A 17,769-nucleotide genomic window follows, 5' to 3' on the forward strand; every position below is an offset into this window, starting at 1 on the left:
GAATCAAGTCTCGCAAATGAGTTGAGTCTTAGTGGGTGGGCCCTAAAATCCTTGGGCCCGCGATCTGCTCTCAACACCTGCAGATCGTTGAGTCTCACATACCCCGCGCGCCCCCTAGGCGCGGGGACCTCGTAGGAGGTTCGGCCCCCGGCCCGAGAAAAAAAAAAAAAAAAAAATCATCCTCACTAAATGCACTACCATAGCTTATGTCAAACGAGCTTGAGGAAGAGCATGAGAAGAAGGCATCATTAATATCTAAATTGGACATACTAAGATAATATAATATAAATATATACTAAACAAAAATACAGTACAATAGTAAAAAACACTAAAAAATAAATAAAGCTAACGTAAAACTAAAATCTAAAGATTTACAACTGTAACTTACTTCACAGACGCTCCTTTCGAGATTGGCAAAGCACTTTAATCTAAGTCAGAAAATGTACATATTAAAAACAAAACGCAAATGCTATTGTCGTTGTCACAAAATAATAAGTAAATGTATAATCTATATTGACAATATAAAACTTAAGAGTTGGCTGTTTGGCATAGTTCCATTGCCTTTCTCTTCGAGAAAAACCCTACTGCTGCTACTACTAAGTCCATAATCTATGATTATCACTTATCTATCTGTCAGTTCTATTACAATCAAAATTTTTATATGTTGGTAATTTTGAAAGTTGATCGAAAAATGTTCAAAAACGCATTACAACTACCTCGAATAGATAACTAAGTTTTTAGTGTATCATCTATGAATAAGTTCAAGATACAGCCATACTATTTTCGACGAGTCGTCCTCTTGCCGATTTCTCGCTCTGCCGCTGATTTTGGTGCCGTCTTGGGTTCGTCATGAGATTTCCCAGATGACTGAGGAGCTCCTTGCGCTTTTTGAGCCGAGGGAAACTTGGTTTTCAGACGCTGAAGTTCAAACATCTGTTCAATCTTACTGCGTTTATTATCCGGGAGAAGAACGATTATTTTCCCATCTGTTGTCCAGCAGCGCTTAACGCCGAAATGAGAGCGGGCCTCCAAAAAGACATCATGACGTGATTTGGTCAGAAATTCTGAAATGATGACCCTAGACCCCTTCAGGAGTGTCTTGTTCTTCCACACTTCATTGCATCGCCTCAAACTCTGGAACCTGACTAATACAGGCCTAGGCTTATTGGTGTTGGAGCCTAATCGATAGCAAGCAGTTAAGTCCTCTTCTGTGCAATCAGCCACCTTCATTTGGTTGGTTAATGTACCCACAATTGCTGTTGCTGGGTCTGTGGCATCTGACTCCGGGATTCCATGAAACAAAGGACCTTACGACGCGACGCCATCTCATTCCTGTCCAACCCCAAGAGAACAAGCTCCATCTGTGATCTCAGCATGTTGAGTGTTTGTAGTGTGAGATTCCGGAATGCGATGAAATCTTGTGACAACTTGCCTAGGTCCGTGTGTGGTGACTGGTGACTGCTCAGCATTGCTTCAAACTCGGTCATCCTCTGCACAACGCTTGATTCCACCTCTTGTAACTTAGTGTACAGATCCATGATGCGGCGCTATTGATGATGTGGCAGTAGTGATGATGTGAAGTGATATTAATAGAGAACTTGTTATGAGCTGTTGTGAAGCAAGTTTTGGAACCCAAATTATAGCATTTAGATATGAATAGGTAAAAATATATATTTATTAACAATTAAAAACACTGAGAGCTCAACAAACTAGTGTATACACATCAACTACCCACAGTAGAAAAAAAAAAAAAAAAAAAAAAAAATTATTAAACACATTATAAATTATTTTTACGTTTTAAATTTTGGGCGGTAAAAAGGCCCCGTCTCAGACTATATTCTTTTTCCCACCTCTCGTGCGTTCCGGCTTACGCATATAAACGCCACACATTTATGCCTTCCTCTTTAATCACTCTATTAAAAAAAACCGTATAAAAATTAGTTGTGTAGTTTTAAAGATTTAAGCATACATAGGGATATAGGGACAGAAAAAGCGACTTTGTTTTAAAGTGATTATACATTAAATCGTTTGAAAAACAATATTTTATTTTACTAAAAAGTAATCGTAGGTACTTATTTAAGTAAAAGAAAATACAACTAAACCAATATAACCAAATCAAAAACAAAATCTTGTCGTGATAATTACACCGGCTCCACACACGAAAAAATGTCACGTTCCGCCTGAGCCTGGGCGTGCAAGCGAGAGAGTGGAACGAGTGATAGAGAGGCACGATCCGCCCTAGCGTTCTTTGGCTGGTGACACTCTTCTCGCGTGACGTCAGAGGTAGTAGTTCGAACGGTTCTTTTGACGTGACAACGTCTTATAATTCGATGGAGTCGGCTGCATGCACGAAAAAACATGACTCATGCGGCGTTACCTCGCTCTGAGGCGTTCCATTTAAGGCTTGAAGTGCAAGCGAGAGCGCGCAACGAGCGACAAAGAGGCACAATAGGCCTCCGCGTTCGGCAGCGTTCGACATCTGTCTCTCTCCTATTTGAGTGAGCGATGCATCCGCGTGGACAGCTGCTATACAATAATACATTTACATGTTTTCGTCAAGTATGAAGTTCAGTGAAAAGTGAATGTGGTGTCAATTGTTTATAGCAACGAAAATTGCGAAAAATGTAACCATTCCATCAGTATTTTCTTATGACGTTGTCACGTTCAACTATCGTCAGTAAACCAACTTTACAGACAACCGTTTTTTTTTCCTACCTTTGCTGATAGCTTTGAGAGGCTATATCAGCTTCATCCTAACATGTACGTGAGCTCACGGTGCTCAAACCGGAGTGGTGCTAGCACTGGCCCTAACAAGAGTAGTGCTTCGCAGAATCTACCACCGGATCGGAAACGCGACCCACTGAGAAGATCCGGCGAGAAACTCAGTGGGCTGTGTCTGTGGGGACGGTTCTACTACCGACGTTATCACGTAACTCTATCTTCCATAAGCCGACTTTACTTTTTCAGTTTTAAACAGTGACCATTATAGCGAACTATGAAGGAACTGTTTCGCATTATGCTAAATTGACGACATGCCTCAATCGCAGTGCACACCGTAGCATAGCCATAGTTTAGTAATAGAATCTACTCACGAGGCTTCGAGTCTATGACAGTAATGACTCCGGCTTACCCTTAAAGCTTTCGTCAAACAGAACGCGTACTTAACGTCGCGCTCTTCAAATTGACTAGATGAGTCTAACGCTCCTTGACGCAACGCATTCGCCAAATCATAGTGCCTTTCAATAGCAGTGTGAAAATTTAAAAGTATTAAGAAATCGAGTGATTCAGATGTGGCATTGTATAAGCATGGGTATTTTCTAACTATTTATACCATTTTTTCGGGCATTATCTAGTATTTTAATACACATTCACTCGGACGCTAAAATAAAATTTGTAAAAAATTACAACGCCTGACGTCAAAGCGTCCTACCACCGCGACAGAGCGCTGCGTACTTATAGCGCTGGGGCACTGTTTGACGGTATGTTACCATAGTAGTACAACACATCTCGGCTTCATAGCGCGGCGTCAGTTTAGCGCTCTGACGCGCGCTAATTACGCGTTCTGTTTGACGAAGCCTTAAAATCGTAGCAAATATTATATTCTCTAGCCCGACAACGCTAACATAGCCTCGCTAGACCTACAGTTTAGATAGAATTTTTAATTTGATTTTATTCGAAATCAATTAAAATATACGCACGAATTATTTTCTATGGCCTATTGTACTTTTCTTTTTTGTATTTAATGTTTCACGTTTTTTATTTTTTTGGTGTACAATACTCTCTGACTTGAAGTCGTCGCGGCCTTAAGCATGTGATGGCCGATGGTCTACTCCTGGACCGGCTCGGAGAGTAGAGCAGATTTTTATCACGTTGGAAACAGAGTTTTGAGTAATTGTAGTAAAGTTTATTTTTGCATGCGCACTTTTTTTGGTCATTAAGAATGCTTGAACGCGATGCGCTTGTAGGAGTGGCAAATAAACTGAAATAGTCTTCCGTGTTTTTGAAGTCGCTAAATCTCTTCGAAAATTGTTCCGACAGTAACTTGAGTTCTTCAGCTTAGTGAGCATTTTGAAGTCGTCGTGGCCTAACGGATAAGACGTCCGATGCATTCGTGTTGAGCGATGCACCGGTGTTCGAATCCCGCAGGCGGGTACCAATTTTTCTAATTAAATACGTACTCAACAAATGTTCACGATTGACTTCCACGGTGAAGGAATAACATCGTGTAATAAAAATGAAACCCGCAAAATTATAATTTGCGTAATTACTGGTGGTACGTTGGCAGCTCTTGGCAGTCCGCACGGGTAGGTACCACCACCCAGCCTATTTCCGCCGTGAAGCAGTAATGCGTTTAGGTTTGAAGGGTGGGGCAGCCGTTGTAACTATACTGAGACCTTAGAACTTATATCTCAAGGTGTCTCCAGTAACCACTTAACACCAGGTGGGCTGTGAGCTCGTCCATCCATCTAAGCAATATAAAAAAAAATAAAAAAAATTGAGCATAAGCAATATTTTCATACGCAGAGAGCGTGTTGAAATAGTAACTGTCACCAGACAGCATCTATGACTCTCACAAGCGCAGTTTGATCTGAAACGCTTTCAAATGGCTGTACAAATAAAGCATTTTATGGTAGTTTTCCAATTACAGCACAAGAGCGCATTAAGCGGCATAATGCTCAACGTTGAATGTTCCAACTACAGCAACGCTTCGCGCAATCGAGCACTCTCAAAAGTACTGCTCTCGCGTGATACTCGCAATCGATACCGACTCAGTGACAGAAAATTGACAAGTGTTGTTTTCTTTAAGTTGGCATTGATCGAAATTTTGTTTATATTATCGTTAGTAATATAATATTAATACGTGAAGCAAAAACTTTGTATCCCTTTTTATGAAAATTGCGCGGACGGAGGAATATGAAATTTTCCACACTTATAGATAATATAGAGAAGAAGTGCACAATGCTAATTTTTTTTTTAAATAATGCATAAAAGATACATTAAATCAATAAAGAAAACATTACACACACTACATACCATGTAGTTGACGCACACACGCATGCATACTATTTACTGTCAAACTTTTGTTCTTGACGTCTGTTGTCAAATTGAGAATAGATTAAATATTGTTTGTCTTTATTAATATTTTTTATAGTGTAGCCTTGGCGAAAAATTGTAAGGCTTTCGTTTCGTCGTAGTTTCTTAGAAATAATCAATGTTAATTAAAACTGTGCTAACTTAGCGCACTCTGCTGATGCATTCGAAAACTAATTCACGTTCCAATTAAGCACCAGCATAATTCGGCATTGTGCGTCACTGAGTCGCATTATGCTCTGTAATTGGAAAACTACCATTAACTGTCCTTGTTTTTGAAGTTTTAAAAAAATCAATCAGTTAATAGCCTGTAAGATCGACCAGAAATGCTAAGTCACGTATCCGTACACTTATCTGGATCACTTGAGTCAACTCAATTCAGATAGTGATTTATCTTTTATTTTAATAAAGTCTGCTATCTCGTTTCTAAGCTGGTAAAACTGTTTTAACATTTATTCTGTTAGGTTTTCCCGGCTTTTGCAGTCCTGCGAGGTGTCGGTACAGGAGGACTATTTTTCACCTCATGAGCGAGGGGCGGTCCCGCGCGCTCCACAGTGGACTTCGTCATATCCAGCATGACGAGCCGCCACCATCCTGTCCATTCTCCGGCCCGAAGTCGGCCATTTTCGGCAGAGATCTGCTCGAAGCGGACGTCCAGCAAGTCTAGCTCATGCCGCAGGCCTGTCGTCTCCGCAGTTGTGGTGCGGTCCACAACCTCCTTCGTCCTTTCCTCTAATGAGGCGGCCGCAGCCTTCATGGCCGACACATAGGTGCCCTTCAGGCCCGCACCTGATTTCCGATCATATTGAGCATGCGGAGGGGGTCAGAGGGACCCACCTTCGTTAGGGAGCGCTTCAGGCGCTCGACCTCTCCCACTTTACTCTGTTCCTAGGCCTCTCGGCAGGTGGTGATGGACTGCGCCGAGGAGGCAGCAGCCAGTCTGCGAGATGAAGCCTTTCGCAATCGGTAGCGGGCGGCGCCGTAATAGCCGCCCGCTCTTCCACCAACGCCATATACTTGGCGCTGGCAGGCCCTCCCTCCGATGAGTCGGACGGAGTGGAGGACGCCGGCTTCCGCTTCCACCGAGCTCAGCGAGAGAAGACTGTCGCACCTCTCCAGTAGCACGGTGGGGACTCTGTCCCTTGCGCGACCCGTGCTGTCGCCGTGAAAAAAAGACAGAATAAAAAGGAAAACATTCTGGCCATCGAGTACCTCTGTCTACGATAGTCAAGCAATATCTAAAACCTTCTGCAGTCATCAGTAATGGTCCCACTAAATCAATGTGTATAATAATATGTTGGGACCTGTCACACGAAGTGTATGATGACTCAAAAGCTGACGTTGTATGTTGAGTAACTTATGAGTAACTTTAGATTTCTGACAATCTACACACGTTTTTGCCCATTGGCCTACATCATTTACTGGTGGTAGGAACTCTTGTGAGTCCGTGCGGGTAGGTACCAACGGCCTGCCTATTTCTGCCGTGAAGCAGTAATGCGTTTCGGTTTGAAGGGTAGGGCAGCCGTTGTAACTATACTTGAGACTTTAGAACTTATATCTCAAGGTGGGTGGCGCATTTACGTTGTGGATGTCTATGGGCTCCAGTAACCACTTAACACCAGGTGGGCTGTGAGCTCGCCCACCCATCTAAGCAATAAATAAAAAAAACGTTTTTGCCTATTGGCCTACATCACTGTTCATACTCGGCCAATAAAAACGATCGCGTATTAATTTTCGCGTAGCCTCGATTCCAGGGTGACTTATGTTGTGAATCGCATGGAAACCGCTTGTATGTTAAATAAGGTCTAAATCTATCGTTTGTCACATTACAAAAAATTAAATTTCCACTGTTAGGTAAAATTATTTCCTTCAAATGTTCTCGACAATCAGATTTTAAAATTTGTTTGATATATTATGTGTGATAAGTATTTAATTATGTTCCTGTTTACTAGCGAGTTCTTCGTAATTGATCGTTGTAGGGCATTCTATCGCTTTTACACGCGATAAAGTGTCTGCAACTATACTATCCGGTTCGCTGACGTGTCTTATATCAGTAGTGAATTAACTGATAAAAACTAAATGACTGGTCCGTCTAGGTAACTAACTCTTTTTCGCTGTTAACTTTAGTAAACACGTAAGTGAGAGGTTCATGGTCTGTATCCCTCAGACACAGCCCACTGAGTTTCTCGCCGGATCTTCTCAGTGGGTCGCCTTTCCGATCCGGTGGTAGATTCTGTGAATCACGGCTCTTGCTAGGGTTCGTGTTAGCAACGTCGTCAGGTTTGAGCCCCGTGAGCTCAACTACCAGTTAAGATTACGCTGATATAGCCTCTCAAGGCTCTCAGCTTAGGTAGGAAAACAAAAAAAAAACTGTATATACTATCAGCTGACGTCCTTCGACCATATTCCGAAAATCACGTGTGTTTTTTTATGATTGAAAGATTACTGGTGGCCCGGAGGCCTTTCCAGTTTCACCAGGACATGCGGGCGAGCAAAAGGCTCAGCCAGAAAAGAGACATTTGTTATCGGATGCGCCAGTGTGGCCGCCTTGCACAAACTCGACTTGCATTCGCTGAATGCTTGCTCAGCTTCAGGTGTCCATTCTATTGGAGTTTTATCTTTCTTCTTCGAACCATGTAAATAATTATGCATCATAGCCACGACGCGCGGCAGCGAGAGGTCCTCTCCTATGACCGCGACGAGAGTGGCGCGTTGCTCGTCAAATCCAGAGCAACGCGCCAGTGTGTGTTCCGGGACACACACCCGTGTGTAAGCGTGTGTAGCGGAACAAACACTGGCGCGTTGCTCTATGTCATTCTCGTCGCGGTCTACGCAATGGTGGCAATGGTGGTGGCTGTCGGTTTCCTTCCGATTATTTTGTGTAGGTATCGGTCAAAACAACCATGGCCGGTCAACATCTGGGTCAGCCGGAAGGTGAGACGTGGCGGCCCACCCAGTCCGCAAGAACCGGGCGGACCGCCTCGACGGTACGGAGGCCGGCTGACGGGTTCGCCAGACGGCGAGACCACGCCTCCAGCACGGACCGCCGAGATTGGAGCCCCCGCGCTCTAACTACTCCTTCGCTAACTAACACTAACTAACTACTAACTACTCCTTCCCCCCTAGAGCGAAGGTCGCTACGCCACCTGTAATCGACAGCGAGCGTCTCCGCCTCCAGGTCCCAGGATGACGCCCCGGCGAGCAAGCACGCAGCCTCGTAGGAGACGGTGCGGTATTCTCGGATGGCCCTGACCGCGATCGCGCGCTGCGGACGACGCAGCGCGGCGACGTTCTTGCGGGTTAGGGCCTGGCACCAAACGGGCGCGCTGTAAAGTGCCATAAACCGCACCACCCCCTTGTATAGGCACCGTGCTACCTCATCGGGACCACCGACGTTTGCAAGAAGCCGGCTCAGAGAGCCGGCCGTCGCCATCAGCCGAGGGCCCAACTTTTTGAAATGAGCGCGGAAGCTCCATCGACCATCCAGTTCGAGGCCGAGGTATCTCAGTCCGGTCACCTAGACCCCGATGCGAACGCCTCCGATCACGAGGTGGGCGCCCGCAGGTGGCGCACGTCCCGGCCCGTGAAAAAGCAGGGCCTGGGTTTTGTCGAGCGCCACCTCGAGCGCCAACCGGCGGATCCTTGTGACGACCGGTGCCACGCCTGCGCAAGCCAGACTGGCAGACTCGCGGTAGTCCCTCCCCGGTGCCACGACCAAGTGTCGTCAGCGTAGCAAACTACACTCAGTCCGGGGAGGATGTACCTAATGTCATATTTTTTTAATTAGGTTTTTTAAAATGGCTCGCTGGCTGGATCATAATATCTTACAGCGGGCCGGTTATTGCCCATATATCTAGAGAGACCATATCAGCGTCACCGGGCTAGGCCCCGAATGTTGTTGTTCGGAACTTGTATATATGCGAGCTTATCTTGAAAATGTAACTATACTGAGACCTTAGAACTTATATCTCAAGGTGTGTGGCGCATTTACGTTGTAGATGTCTATGGGCTCCAGCAACCACTGAACACCAGGTGGGCTGTGAGCTCGTCCACTCATCTAAGCAATAAAAAAATGTCGTAAGCGAGATTCAGGCTTCTGTGAAATATCTTGTGTTTTGTTATGACTACTGTCACAATATGTTTATTAGGTACCTGAATCGCGCTAACATTTCCACGACTTTTGCTTTGCTACTTTTTAATTAATCACCGATCGCAACTCTCTATTAACACACAGTAGCAAAGCCTGCCGATGCCATTAATGACTCGTAATAGAAATAACCCCTAAAAAAATAAGAGTCAACCGTTCCACAAAGAAAAACAATACATAAAAGGATTTATTTACAAAATAAAGCACAGATTAGTTTTTCTTGACTTTAATCCTGTTACAGTCACCGCCGTTCACGGAGGTCCAGAGGTAACATAAGACCCTCCTGGCCGCTACGTACACCGCGAGGCACGCCAGCAGCAGCGCCGCTATGATGTCCACGAGCCAACGCTGGTACCACGGATACAGCAGGCTCTTAGAGCGCAGATGGTAGGCTCCTGTAACATAATAGATTGGGGAAAAAGTCTTTTCGCATTATAGTATGTATGAACACGTAATAAAATCTCTTTGGTTCTCTCATTAAAAGTTTAAATTTTAAAGAAAATAATTTGAAATTAAAATTAGGAAAATGTGTGATTTTTATTTATTTTTCGTACTGTCAAGATGAGTTAATCTAGTGAAGAAATTCGATACATTTTAAAATTTTACTACAAACTTGCGATGCTTATGGACCTAGGGCAGTGTCTGTGAGAGCAGCACAAATTTGGCTTAAGCGTTTTCAATCCGGAAATTTTGATGTCAAAGATGCACGTCGCTCTGGTCGCCCTATTACGGATAAAATGGATGGCATTTTTAAAAAAAGTGGAGCAAGATCAGTATATCAGTAGTTACGACGTAGCTGAAGAACTGGGAATTAACCACAAAACAAATTTGGCGCATTTGAAAAAACTGGGTAGGTACACAAAAAAGCTCGATATTAGGGTACCTCACGCGCTCACTGAAATAAACCTAATGAACCGTGTACTCATTTGTGATCATTTATTACGACGTAATGAAACCGAACCATTTTTGAAGAAGCTGATAACTGGTGATGAAAAGCAGATCATGTAAGACAAGACCGTGCGAAAAAGGTCGTGGTCAACGGCCGGTCAGGCTTCACAGACTGTGGCAAAACCTGGGTTAACTCGCAACAAGGTGATGCTGTGGTGGAATTGGAAGGGCATTATTCATTATGAGCTGTTACCGCCAGGCAGAACGATTGATTCTGAACTCTACTGCGAACAACTGATAAGATTAAAGCAAGAAGTTAAGAGAAAGCGGCCGGAATTAATCACCAGAGGGGTTGTGGTTTTTCATCATGATAACGCTAGACCTCACACATCTTTAGCCCCTCAGCAATAATTAAGAGAGCTTGGCTGGGAGGGGTTAATGAATTCGCCGTATAGTTCTAACCTTGCACCTTCAGACTTCCAGCTGTTTCGGTCTGTTCAGAATTCTTTAGACAGTGTCAGGTTAACATCACGAGAGGACTGCCAAAACCAATTGTCGCAGTGTTTTGATCAGAAGCCCCAAAATTTCTATAGTAATGAGATCATGCCCCTACTATCATGGCCGTTTGGAGCCTCTGGGTCTGCGGAGGGGCTTCGGTTCCCTCTGCATTTTGTACCGTATATTCCATGGGGAGTGCTCTGAGGAATTGTTCGAGATGATACCGGCATCTCGTTTTTACCATCGCACCGCCCGCCACCGGAGTAGAGTTCATCCATACTACCTGGAGCCACTGCGGTCATCCACAGTGCGTTTCCAGAGGTCTTTTTTGCCACGTACCATCCGGCTATGGAATGAGCTCCCCTCCACGGTGTTTCCCGAGCGCTATGACATGTCCTTTTTCAAACGAGGCTTGTGGAGAGTATTAAACGGTAGGCAGCGGCTTGGCTCTGCCCCTGGCATTGCTGAAGCCCATGGGCGACGGTAACCACTCACCATCAGGTAGGCCGTATGCTCGTCTGCCTACAAGGGCAACAAAAAAAAAAAAAAAACCTACAAGATCGCAAAAAGTTATCGAACAAAATGGTACCTACATACTTTAGTTAAATAATAATAATAATAATTACATTTATTTACTCCGCAATACAAATAACTTTTCAATTAATATGACATAAATTTCTAATTCTATCTAAACAATATTACAATATATTAATTATACTGACGGTGGAGATAAAAAGGCCGTGGCTCAGCTTTGTGATAGCTAAAACTATTGCTGCTATTCTGCCGCTGCCTGTTATTTTAATCTATAAACTAATCTAATCTATAAAAAATAATAATAATAATACCTAAATTTAAATATGTGGTATAATCTACAAAATCCCTGCCTCCGCACTTAGTTGCTTAAGTAGAAACTCCCTATAAAAGTATTTGAAGGGGCTTAGTCCTTGTGAGAGTCCACTTCTTAAAGGCGGAGGCAAGTCATTCCAGATTTTGGATAATGTAAATAAACTATAATATATTAAAAAATGTTGTGAACCAACCTATTATTATTTTTTATGAAAAATTCTATGAAGCGAATCAAAATGAAGCATGAAACTAAATGAAACGGTTGAAATAATATAATCTCAGTAAAATGGTGATTATTTACTGAGACTCTTTTAGTGAACTTTTTCGAAGATCTCGAGAAGTTACGACCGGCGGCATTGTTTCATTCCCCTACATTTGTGCACTTTTACAGATACTAAACAGTTAGGTAATAAACGACTGTTATTACACATTTAAACCTGAAGACACAGTAATTAAACAAAATGAAACAATTCACACAACTTCACTCCTCGCGTTCCCGCTAAAGTCTTTTAAATGTCATTTTGCTCAGGACTTTTTTTAAACATAGCTCGAAAATTGAGGCAAAAGGTAAACGTCTCATCAAGCCAACAAGTGACGTCACAATACTACTCACCATTAGTTTCGATGGCGACCTTCACGTGATGCGATATCAGCTTGGCCGGCGGCACCACCTTATCGCCGAAGATCTTCGACAGATATCTCGCACGCGTGTAGTAACTGATAATACAAACGGGCAATAGATAGCTATAGATTGACATTCATGTGACGAGCAGATTTGTATGTTCTTTGTCTGGTGGTGTTCATTATCTATATATGTATATATTTAAACTTATATAAGTATGTATATAAGTCTCTAGTACCCATCGCACAGGGAATCTTAATTTAAGGCCGGATGACCGTGCGTGATTTGTTTCTAGTTATTTACTTATTTATATAAATTCCCCTTATTTCGTAGGCAGCGGCTTGGCTCTGCCCCTGGCATTGCTGAAGTCCATGGGCGACGGTAACCACTCACCATCAGGTGGGCCGTATGCTCGTCTGCCTACAAGGGCAAAAAAAAAAAAAAAAAAAAAGAACCCAAACCCTTTTTGTTGACCCAAAAGGGGGATAATGGATACTGGATAATTTAGGTATTGCCATCCATCCATCCATCCATCAGCCCACAGAAGTCCACTGCTGAACATAATCCCTACAAAAGAGCTCCAACGATCGGCGCCTGAATCCGGTTAGACTCCACTACGTGTTCCCGTACGCGATCGTTTTTCTAGAACTTTTTGACCCTAGCGACTTGGATCTTCGAATAGTTCACCTGCAAATCTCAAGCCGCCACAAGTCTGTTTTGAAGGATACGCCGTAATACCAATGCAATAAGGTTCTGAGCCGTGAGTTCTGATAACTGGAGCGAGCAATTGCTTAAAATCAACGACAGACACTCATGACATATATAATATTCGCTCACGCGGGCGATCGCTGGAGTAGACCGGGTCTCTAGTGGAGACCGCATAGCGGAAAACGTGAAATGGAACGCTCCCTCGCTAGATGGTGCGAAGATATCTGAACGGTGGCCGGTAAGAGGTGGATGAGGAGAACCGAAGATCGGGCTCAGTCGTGTAGAATGGGAGAGAGCTATGTCCAGCAGTGGACGACTGTTGGTTGATGGTGATGACTTTAGAAATAAACTACTCACCTATCATTGCTCAGCATTTCATTCAGAGCCACCTTCATGTCCTTGGCCATATCAGGCTTGTACTGTATGCTTTTCGCAAATCCGTGACGGACAGCCCTGTCGGCGTTCGAGGGCTGGTCCCCGAACACCGGCACAGCGAGGATCGGTACCCCGTAATGCAAGGTCTCGAGGATGCTAAGCAAGCCACCGTGCGTGATGAAGACCTTCACGTTCGGATGAGCTATGGCGAAAAGAGGGGTAATGCTAACTGAACATATCTTCCCCACTTCCTGGCTCTGGACGGGAAGCGACTGGTCAGTTGATGTTTTTTTATATATTTTTTTATTGCATAGATTGGTGGACGAGCTCACAGCCCCCCTGGTTTTAAGTGGTTACCGGAGCCCATAGACATCTAATATGTAAATGCCACCACCCACCTTGAGATATGAGTCCTAAGGTCTTAGGATAGGACTGTGGCGACCTCCAAAATCGGGGTAATGCTTGATTAATTGGTGTATGTATTAATGTCAGTTGGTGAACAAGGCGGGGTGGTGGTACCTACCCGTGCGGACTCACAAGACGTCCTACCACCAGTATCGCCAGGTCTTGCAACTTCAAATTTGCGGGCTGAACGAGTTAGACCTTTTTATTGTTATTGATGTACAATTGAAATTCAATAAAATGAATTGTTTGGAAGAAATCTCCGTCTTAACAATTGAGACTTACAGCTCAAGTTTCTTGATGGGTGATTTACATTATGATGTCCATGGACTCCGCAAACCACTAAACACCAGGTAGATTGCGCAATAAATAAAACGTTAATTTAGTAATTCTGTTTTTTTTTGGTTTTGTTGAAATAGGAACTAGTCGCTGCCCATACAGGTCATGTATCATAAGGTCATGTATCATATATAGGTTATTTATCACAGAAATGACCATATCAGTAGAGAAGGCTAAATGAGGAACCAAATTAGTAGTGTGTTTCATTCGGTGGCAGTCTGCATAAAATGGTATCTAGAGTTAAGACCTAAATGTATAAAATCGGGTAGTTCGGGTCTTACCCAGGATACTGGACTGTGGCATCCAGGGTCGAACGATAACGTTCTTCGGTAGATCCTTGAGCTCCTCCTCGAATTTCCACAGCACCGTCTGCGACAATGACCCGAACACTTCCAATATCTCTCGTCTAGTTCGTTCGGACAGTCTGGACGACTTGAGCACTGAGCCCATGCTGAAGTACACCACACCCTGCGGCGACGAGTCCAGGATGTGCTGCAGGTCCTGATAATATAGCAGACATAGTACGACACAACTTTTAAGATAATACGACCGCTGTACCCACAATAATCAATTTTATTAAAGAAATAGGTTATTATAATAAGGTCTCTAGGCCAGGGTAAGGGGTTTTTCCTGTCACGCCGCTTTGGTGAAGTAGCATTTTGACCCTTCCTTAAGGTACTTACATATCGATACTAGATTTAGGACGTCGTGAAGGTCTACATTCCTCACATACCACGGTGCTCCGACGGATATCCTGTAGAAACCGGATTGGATGACCTGGAGAGAGTTAATGTGTATATGGGCCTCGCGAGCGAATACTACACTTGCATAGGTCATGACGGAGCGTATGCAGATTTTGTAGAGCGTCACCTTGTTATGAAGGGACAATTTACTTCGCTTACAGATCATGGCATAGAGTCAACCGAGTAAGAAGGCGACTCAGTCGCGCACTGACTTAATGTGGGGCGCGAATGTCATCCCTCTGCCGAGAGTGACGCCCTAGTACTTAGCCTTCGAAGCCTAACGGCGGAGATGTTATCGCGCCTATTAGGGAGTGGGATGCTCGAAGTGGTATTCGGAAGGCGACCCCTTTTGAAGAGCACCGAGCACCGCTCTGCTTTTCGTGGGGTTGATGTCAATGCGCCACCTCCGGAATCACTTTCCCATGGTGGTTACTGCGATCTGGAGTCGCCGATGCAAAAGCGACTTCTTCCTACACGAGTAGTAGATACACGTGTCATCGGCGAAGAGCGCTAGATGGGTCTCCGGAGACCAGGGTATATCATTGATATATAAACTAAATAATAACGGAGAGAACGCGGAGCCTTGCGGGACTCCGGCAGTCAGATGACGGGGGCGAGAGCGAGTTCCCTCTACTCGATATCGAAACGAACGGTTCAACAAGAAGTCTCGTATGATGAGCACGAGTCTGTCTGGCACTCCCATGTTGTACAGTTTGTAAATCAAACCGTTGTGCCAGTGCCAAACTTTGTCGAACGTCTTCGCGATATCGAAGAACAGGGCGCCGGTCGGGATTTGTTTACGCCTATTATTCAGCCCTATTAAAATGCGCTCCGTGAGGCGGTACACTTGATGTATGCACGAGTGTTTGGCGCAGAACCCAAACTGCTCGCCTATTAATATTTTGTTCGCGGTAATGAAGTCCAAAGATTTTAATGGCGGGAACAGAATTACCAAGCGAGATACTAGCTGTAGTGTCGGGAGGCCGACTCCCTTGGAAGATCGCGGCTCTGTTTTTCATAAGGTCGATGTCAATGCGCCACTTCCTGAACCACTGTCCTATATTTGTGAAAGCAATCTGGAGCTTACTATGCATATGCTTTTTATTTGCATACAAATTAGTAAAACATAGTCACCACAATCCTGCTGGTTACAGCCGCGAGGTAGACATGCATTCCGACTTGAATGGCCATTTGCGATGCCTATAAGCTGCATTACAAGTATCGCATTTGAGAGCCATCAGAGTTCACGTTTTCAAAGTAATGGCTTACCTTCGGCAAGGGGGGTGTTTCTGGGTTGATGTGGTAGCCCCCGATCTCGACGACGTTCGGGGGCAAGCTCATGGGCGGAGCGAACGCCGGGTGGGAGTTCACAAGTAGCACCGATATGTTGTACAGGGCTTCCTCGAAGGGGGGCAGCGCGATACCCCGGGCGGCGGCCAGCGGCGCGAACAGGGATTCGTAGAATGCCACCGTGTTTGGGCGCTCTAGCCTGTAGGGCAATTACATATGCATGCCTGCAGTTTTATTTGCAGGACCGCACGAGCAGGTACTATCACCCTGTATACTTCTATCGCAAAGCAGTAATGAGTTTCGTTTTGAAGGGTGGGGCAATCGTTGTGCCATAGAACTGAGACTCTGAAATCGAGTCTTAAGATGGGTGGCGGCATTTATATTTTTGATGTGCATGGGCTCAGCATTTAACACCAGGGGGGCCGTGAGCGCGTCCCCACATCTAAGCAATGAAAATATAGTTTAAAATGTCAGGTACACACAAGAAGTCAATTGCCATACTTAACATTTAAACTAAGAAAGTTTTGTAATGCGTTTTTTTTCTTTTAGAACTGTTTACTCTATGAATTTTCCTGTACCGATACTTACCAATTAGATATCGTCATAGCGCTGTAGATGAAGATATTTGTCAGCCTGTCCCAGAAGCCCATGGGGGTTGGGGCGTTGTTGAACAGCAACGGTATGGTGGTGATCGACCGCACCTCATCGATGATGGCTTCCAAGTGAGGCATTATGGAGACGCTGGACAACAGGATCCAGGGCACTTGAAGTACTGCCCCGTAACTATGAAAAGGTCAACTTTTAACCCGCTTTTCTTAGCTCGGTATGTTGGATTTCAAGACGTCCGATCAGTTTGACAATATGCACGCGCGTCAAGGATTGATGACGTCACAATTATTTTGTAACTTCGCTCTAATATCCCGACCGGTATCAATAGGGTACACAAAAAATAGACAGAATCAATTTTTACTTCGATTTAGTTTTTAAATTATACTGTTACGCCGGCGAGAGTAATAACATCTACCGCCGAATAGCAGAAACGAATGTCGAAGGTACTAGTGAAATATCGAGATGTACAACGCCATCTATTTTCAAATAGCGGAAACACACATCGAAGCTACTCGACTAGCCCAGAATGTACTCGATAAATCTAGGGATGTCGTATAGACTATAAAAGCGTTGCAGAGATGGCACGGAGTGAGTCAATAATCGGAACTACTCGAAGCGAAACAGCGAACGGATCACCTGAAGCGAAGCGGAAGAAGTGAATTGAGAACTTTAAATTGCTCGTTAAGTGTTCCAAGTGTTAATGCAGTTGTAATTTGTACTTCAGTAGAATTTTTATTTATGCCGAACCCCAGCGCGTAACAATACATAGTCTCCCTTATAACACGGTAGGTACTCCTATAACGCATTTTCATATTACACGATTTCAGTCTCTCGTATAACACGACTATTCGCTCGTATAACGCGGCAATATCACACGTTTATATTTCTGTGCTGTAAATTTTATAATGGTTTTTACAGCTCATAATTAAATGCGCGTACCTACCTCTACGCATTGTGTCAATTGTGTTGTTATAAAATGAAATTAAATTAATTTATTAAATTTGTGTTCCAAGTTTTTGTATTGTAAAAACATTGGTCATAATAATGCTTTATATGGGATCTCACGAACGCGGTATACGAGAATACTCCTACAGCGTGTTTCCTACAACATGGAACCAATCTACCGTGCTATAGGGGGGATTTATTGTATAGTTAATGTGTGCAAATTCGCTGATGTTTATCACCCGAATAGTCGCTCTCGTAGCTCCCGG

The 17,769-nt window shown here is 44.0% G+C and overlaps 2 protein-coding genes across 4 annotated transcripts in view; both read right to left on the minus strand.

Annotated features, from left to right (window-relative positions):
• Window positions 1–17,769, minus strand: part of LOC114241621 (UDP-glucosyltransferase 2-like) — a 97,083-nt gene that overhangs the window by 44,679 nt on the left and 34,635 nt on the right. The window lies entirely within an intron of this gene.
• LOC114241622 (UDP-glucosyltransferase 2-like) overlaps window positions 9,395–17,769 on the minus strand; it is a 43,206-nt gene continuing 34,831 nt past the window's right edge. For all 3 annotated transcript variants that reach the window (XM_028172488.2, XM_089737848.1, XM_089737849.1), the window contains 6 exons: window positions 16,538–16,732; window positions 15,929–16,148; window positions 14,198–14,417; window positions 13,158–13,377; window positions 12,084–12,187; window positions 9,395–9,633 (listed from right to left, as the gene is read on the minus strand). In XM_028172488.2, the coding sequence (XP_028028289.2) occupies window positions 9,449–9,633; window positions 12,084–12,187; window positions 13,158–13,377; window positions 14,198–14,417; window positions 15,929–16,148; window positions 16,538–16,732 (1,144 nt within the window). In that variant the 3' untranslated portion in view covers window positions 9,395–9,448. The remainder of the gene's footprint in view (window positions 9,634–12,083; window positions 12,188–13,157; window positions 13,378–14,197; window positions 14,418–15,928; window positions 16,149–16,537; window positions 16,733–17,769) is intronic.

This window comes from Bombyx mandarina, chromosome 24, assembly GCF_030267445.1.
Source record: "Bombyx mandarina strain Sakado chromosome 24, ASM3026744v2".
Taxonomy (NCBI): Eukaryota; Metazoa; Arthropoda; class Insecta; order Lepidoptera; family Bombycidae; genus Bombyx; species Bombyx mandarina.